Source organism: Bombus vosnesenskii, unplaced genomic scaffold, assembly GCF_011952255.1.
Source record: "Bombus vosnesenskii isolate JDL3184/JDL3185 unplaced genomic scaffold, Bvos_JDL3184-5_v1.1 scf7180000014587, whole genome shotgun sequence".
In the NCBI taxonomy this organism is placed as follows: domain Eukaryota; kingdom Metazoa; phylum Arthropoda; class Insecta; order Hymenoptera; family Apidae; genus Bombus; species Bombus vosnesenskii.
This window is the reverse complement of record NW_022883536.1, coordinates 13580-20444: the sequence shown is the minus strand read 5'-3', so window position 1 is coordinate 20444 and position 6865 is coordinate 13580. Positions and strand designations below refer to the sequence as shown.

The 6865-nt window shown below is 50.8% G+C and overlaps 1 protein-coding gene across 1 annotated transcript; it reads left to right on the top strand.

Moving 5' to 3' along the window:
- Positions 1 to 2837: 2837 nt before the first annotated feature.
- LOC117240306 lies at positions 2838 to 5018 on the top strand. Its single transcript, XM_033506285.1, has 2 exons — positions 2838 to 2984; positions 3066 to 5018. Exons 1-2 carry the CDS (start codon positions 2838 to 2840, stop codon positions 5016 to 5018), a joined length of 2100 nt encoding a protein of 699 aa, XP_033362176.1.
- The last annotated feature ends 1847 nt before the right edge of the window (positions 5019 to 6865 follow it).

Genomic DNA, 6865 nt, shown 5'->3' with positions numbered 1-6865 from the left:
ATTTTTCCACACAAAAAGTGATAACGATAATCGAAAAAAGAAAAATATACTACCACATTTCGTATCAGCATACACAAGCGCACTCGATTTTACACGAGTATACAATTTGCAAATTCGACGGAACGATCGGATTTAATTATTTTTTCGATATTTCAGGCATCAAGTTCTATTTACACATCGAACGTTGAAATACGGGGAAATACAAAATGTACAAACCACTCTGGACATTAATTAACTTTAAGCGTTATTGATTAATTAAAGAAACCAACCATTGTGTTGGTTTTTACATTTTGAAAAATTGTTATCCACTTTTGCTTTGTTTAAAAATTGAAAAAAAAAATACTTTTATTGTAAGTCACGAGTATCTCTTTTATTTATTTAAACTTTAGATCAAATATTACAATTTATAAATATATCATTTATTTAGATATACTTGTAATATCTGTTTTATAAGTTTGTACAACCATTTATCTATTTATCTATTTTATTTGCACATAATCTTTATAGACTGATTTTGTAAAGAATAAAAAATTGTGATTCTATTTAAAAACGATCGTGTCAGACTCAAGTGATAAGCGATATATATTTCAGCGATATATATATATTCAGATTTCACCATCACATAAACGGTGCTATTGGAAACGTTTCACAATAGACGTCTTATAAGCGCCTGCGATGTCCGTCATATGTAAAGCTATACCACTGAATCACGGCCGCCATTTAGTGATTAAGGTCGATCACTTAGAGTTGTTAATCCGACATAATGGCGAGCAATACATCGAAGACATTATTGGAAACACAGTTACAGTTTAATTTCATTGAGCTTATTTGCAAATAAATGTGTACAATATATTTTAGAGGTTTTAAATATTATTGCTGACTAAACTTCGCATCTACGCATCATCTTTCTTTAACTTTTTTTGCATTTTCTTATCGACGCATGAAGACGAAATGCGTAAATTTTATTATTTATTTAAACATTACTATATTGTGCTCAAAGTAGCGGAATATCGTTCTATTATCAATATATGAAGAACTAAAAGAATTAAAAAAGAATTAAAAAAATATGTAGTTCAATCAATACTTCGTGTATTTTTCTATCTCCACAAGACAATATCCGGACCAGTTACGCTTACAGTATCAACAAAGATTTGTCCAGCCATACGGAATAAGTCGTACTCAGTAGTTTAAAAGTATTAACCGCACAAACTCCAGAAACACTTTTGAAGTAACTTTCGAACCAATAAATCCCCGAACTAAGAACTGTCATATTTCGTCTCTATTTGTCGAATATTGTGAGAAAATGCAAAAAAAAGAAGTTAAATAGAGAAAGTACTTGGAAACTTAAAAGAAAAAATCTCGAAAAATCTCTTAATACTTTTTACTGTCGTCTTGAGACGCACCATGTGTTAAGCTTCTTCGTAGTTACAACTTTTACCGCAGATGTAACGAACTGACAAATGCTTCGAATGGCGCGCGCGCGTCAACGCCTACACTTAAATTTTAAATAAATGTTTTTAAACAAATGTTTAAAATAATACATTAAATGTATTAACTTTCTTGCGCAATTTCATTTAATTTCTTACGATATGGAGGGTTTAATTACGTTTAAGATATCTATTTGAATCTTTTAAATTCGAAGTTTTTTAAAAAATTACCTTAAACTTTATAAAATTAAATCGTTTTTCCACTTTGTTGTATCATAAAATAGTTACTTAAATTCAAACCTTACCGTCGTCTTGAAATATTCTATATTTTCCTCGTCTTAAAAAATCTCCCTACAGAAAGAATAAAGAAGAATAAAATCCCATACGTTAAATTTCGCGTGATTGATGGAATACATAACGATAACGAGAACTAACTAGCGACAACAAGCAACCATTAGCAAGGACAACTGGCGACTATAACCGTCGTCTCTATGATGTATGGCGACTAAGGAGAACAGCCAGCAACTACGGATGACATGTAACAACCAACTGCCCCACTTCTAAAAGGCAACTAACTTGCAAACCCTTTGATGGTTTCTGTAGCGTGATATACCCCTTGAACGTGGTTAAAGAATGTGGTCGCCGCTGGACGGCGGTTTGACAGCAGAGCGATCTCGCCAATTCAAAGTTTGACATTACAAACTACCGAGAATCATTAGGCTCGTTATCGAGCATCTAGCTTTCAGAAGGTGCTTTATCATATGATATGACTTCACGATATTTTTATAGCAAGAAGAATGGCCAACCTCTAACAAAACAAATTTTTACTAAGTGCTGCATGTGAGCTGCAGGCCGGCCTACTAGGGAAATTTGACGAATGAATAAACTAAAATATATACAAATATATTCGTTATATCATAAAATGCCCGCATTATGTTCTCTAACACCATAGAGGAAACTAAATTTATATATTAAAAAATTGGAATACCTGTTATAAGAGAGTTAATTAAATTCTAACTTATCGATGACTCCATAAAAACCTTTATTTCCTAAAAATGTATATCTTCCAAATTCTCCTTAGAAAGTATCATAGAGAAAATATGAAACCTGAAAAGTACATCACGCTGATGCCTCGATCAACCCTCGTGCTTCGCAGTCCATGTGTTCGAGCGATGAATTCCCTCCAAACAAGGAAAAACCAAAGGGAGGTCTCCTTCGAAGGACGTGAGAGGGTAAGGGAAGCAACGGGAACGATGATCACGCGATATACTGGCGGCGTACGTATAGAACGGCTGTTGCGAGAGAGTTCGCAAGAAACAAGAAGAAAAAAGGAATCGTAGGCCGACGCGACTATACGCTGTCGACGGACAAACAGCGACTGAGCTCAACTGAAACGAACTCTGTCGCAGTATGAGCACAGGCTACGTTCGCGGGAAAAAGTGGTGGGGATACATGGGAGGCAGACGTAGAGAGGACGGAGCTGCGAGCGTAATCGAAATCTCCGGAAAACTGGAGAGCCTGGGCAAGGGAGGCAACCAGAGTGGAGGACTAGTGCCTGTGAGCGCAAAACGGGTGTGGATACGGGAAGTCCTGCCTGGACAAGGAGGAGTTAAACCAAACCAACAAGTGTGAGGTTAGGACGGTGGAGCAGCCATATTAGGACGCGTGACAACAGCGCCGCTACACGGGCTACTCGAGGAACTACCCAGACGCAGCCATATTGGCGCGTGCGTCGAAGCGCGTTGCGCGGGCCACTTGAAAGTGACAGCGACTGGCAGAGTGGCAAGTGCTGACCGAGCGACATTTCCCGCCCAACGGGAAACGGACGCATCCATGGCGAAAGAGAAGGAGGTAGAGGAAAACGCCAGGGGACGGAGGGAAACGGAACTGGCTGCGGAGCCGCCGCACGTTAGCACCAGGGGCATGACGAAGGCGATGCCGCCAAAGGAGGGACCCTCCCGCTTCACGCTGGACAAGGAGGGAATATGGACTGAGGAAGCAACAGAGGAGGAGGAAACCCCCGCCAGAGAAGCACCCCGAGCGAAGAGGAGGAAGGCCAACGAATCCCCCGAACTCCCCGCGGACCCGGCTGAAGAAATGAGATCAGCCACAACGGCGGACATAGGAGCCGAACTGATTCGCCGGGCCGCCGAGGTGGCCAGGGCTGCCGAGGCGCCCCGCGGCCACAAGGTCACGCAGGGGAAAACCCTGAAGGAGGCGGCGAGAACCATCACCGCGGGCGTGACAGAGTTAGTGAGGAGAACGGACCCTGTCACCGACGCACTCGCTATAACGCAAGGACGCATAGCAACACTGGAGGCGGAGGTAGAGGCACTCCGAAAAGAGCCGGCCTCGCGCCCCACCGCGGATGAGAACAGCTACAGGGCGCGTCTCGCTGCAGTCGAGCACCAAGTAGAGCAGATGAGATCCTTGCTGCACCGACTGGAGGAACAACTGCAGGGAACAGAAAAAGGAGAAGGAAAGGAGGTCGCCCCTGTCGCGAACACGAGAGGGATGGAGCCTGGAGCCCCAAGCGCCCCAGCGCCCAAGGGAGGCCGAATGGCGGACACCGAATGGCAGACCGTCGGAAGGAAAAGAAGAGGAAAGAAGAAGGAGGCAGGGAGGAAGCAGCCGGCGAAGCTGATCCCCGAGACAGGGGCGGAGAGCCAGAGGAAAACTCCGGAGAGTGGATCGGCGAACACACGAAGAGGGGGAGGCAGGGGGCCCCTCCCGCGCGCACCGCGGACGTCAGCGGTAACAATCACCCTGACGGACAAATCGAGCCAATCCTACGCGGAGGTGCTGGCTGCGGCCAAGGACAGTGTCTCCCTGGCCGAGCTCGGCATCAACACGATGAGGATGCGGAAGACCATCACCGGAGGTGTCATCTTAGAGGTCCCTGAGGACCAGGGAAGGGAGAAGGCCGCAGCGCTCGCAGCACAGCTGACGCGGGCTCTGGACCCGAACGAGGTCCGCGTGGCGACCCCCTTCCGGGCCGCGGAGGCAAGGGTGTCCCTGATAGACATAGCGGCCACCAAGGCGGAAATCCAGAACACCCTGGCAAGGGAGAGCGGCTGCAAGCCGGAGGACATCCGGCTGGGAGAAATCCGCCCCGCCCGGAACGGACTTGGCGCCGTATGGATACGAGGCCCTGCCAGTGCAGTGAGGAAACTGGCCCAGGCTGGAAAGGTCGCCATAGGCTGGTCGATGGCGAAGGTCGAAGCCATCGAACGGAGACCGTTACAGTGCTACAGGTGCCTTGGGATAGGACACACGGGGAAGAGCTGCACCGCCAAGGAGGACAAGGGGCACCTGTGCTTCAGATGCGGCGAACCAGGGCACCAGGCGAGAGCATGCACTACTGCGAGCCCGAAATGCCTGCTCTGCGAGGCGCTTGGAACACCGTCGGTGCACAGGATGGGGGGACCGGCCTGCGCCCCCTCGAAGAAGGGAACGAAAGGAGCCGCCCGCGGATCCACGGCTGCAAGAGGCAGCGAGAAAGGCTCCCCGCCGCAAAGCGACCCTAAGCCCGCGAACAAGGAGGTAGGCACGGAGGAAGCCACGAACAAGGAAAGGCCACCAAGGAACTGAGAATGCGCATCCTCCAGACTAACCTGGGAAGGTCAAGGCGAGCACAAGACCTGCTCCACCAAACCATCCGGGAGAGCACGGTCGCCCTGGCGGTGGTGGCGGAACCATACAGAGTTCTGGATGGCCCGGAGTGGGTCGGAGACACGGACGGAATGGTTGCCGTCACCTGGACATCAACGCCCGGGGCGTTTGCCCACGGAGCCCTGCTGGAACGGGGCAACGGGTACGCCGCGGTCGAGTGGGCAGGGATGATGGTGGTGGGGGTGTACGTGTCACCCAACAGCGGACGGGCAGCGTTCGAAGAATTCCTGGACGGAGTTGGCGACTGCGTCAGGCGACGACTCCCCCGACAAGTGCTCGTCCTGGGAGACTTCAACGCGCACTCCACGGAATGGGGGAACGCCAGGACCAACGCGCGCGGCCGCACGCTATCAAACTGGGCCGCGGGACTTGGTCTTCTGCTAGTGAACAGGGGCTCGACCAGTACCTGCGTGACGTGCAGAGTGAGCTCCATTGTTGACATAACATGGGCCTCCCCCGAGGCATTCAGGCGGATCTCAGGCTGGAGAGTGGCCGAAGGGGTCGAGACGCTGTCGAACCACCTCTACATATTCATGGAGGTGGACGCACCTGGACCTGGAATGCCGACGACAAACGACGGGCGCGGCCCGCCGAGGGGGAGGCACGCGCGCCCACCACCCAGATGGAAAATAAAGGAGAGGAACGAAGACCTACTCCGGGCGGCTGCTATAGCAACAGCTTGGAGCTGGGAGGCCTCGACAACGACGACCGAAGCAGACGTGGAAGAGGAGGCCGAGAACCTCCGCCAAGCCATGACAGCAATCTGCGACGCATCCATGCCACGAGCCACACCAGGCACGGTGCGAAGCAGAGCAGTTTACTGGTGGAACCCCGGCATCGCGGAACTGAGGACGAGATGTGGCCGGGCCCGAAGACAGTACCTAAGGGCCCGCCGCTGGCGACGACGCGACGAAGAAGAAGTCTCCTTGCGCTACCGGACGTGCCGCGCGCAACGGCGCTCGCTACAGAGGGAAATTAAAAAAGCGAAGGACCGTGCCTGGTCCGAACTGGTTGAGACAGTCGAGTCGGACCCATGGGGGAGGCCATACAGGACGGTGACACGGAAACTGCGCGCGAAGGGCCCCTGATAACGGCGGAAATAGAACCTGCACTGCTGACGCGGATCACCGGAACGCTCTTTCCCCCACAAGAAAACAGAGCGGCGGAACGGCCACGGGAAACGACACGACCGCTGGAATGGAGGGACGACTGGGAAGTCACAGAGGAGGAGATATGGGAGGCAACCAGAAGAATGACCGCCCGCAACGTGGCACCGGGCCCGGACGGAATCCCTGGCCGGATCTGGGGGGAAGTGATGGGGGTCATGGCCCCCAGACTTCGGCACCTCTTCACAAGATGCCTGAGGGAGGGAGTCTACCCCCGGGCGTGGCGGACAGCGAGGCTGGTCCTGCTCCATAAGGAGGGCCGACCGACGACCTCGCCGTCAGCGTACCGGCCGATATGCCTACTGGACGAGGTCGGCAAACTACTCGAGAGGGTAGTCGCCGCCCGCTTGGAACGACACATAGCGGGCCAAGTGCCAGGTTTGCACGAAAGCAAGTACGGCTTCCGGAAGGGGCGCTCGACGATTGACGCGGTCAGACGCGTACGAGCGATTGCGGAGGACATGGTCTCCCGGAAAGGCGTGGCGCTGGTGATATCCCTGGACATCGTCAACGCGTTCAACACCATGCCATGGGACAGGATAGTGACGGCCCTGGAGCACTTCGAGGTTCCCAACTACCTCGTCCGATTGATCCGGGCCT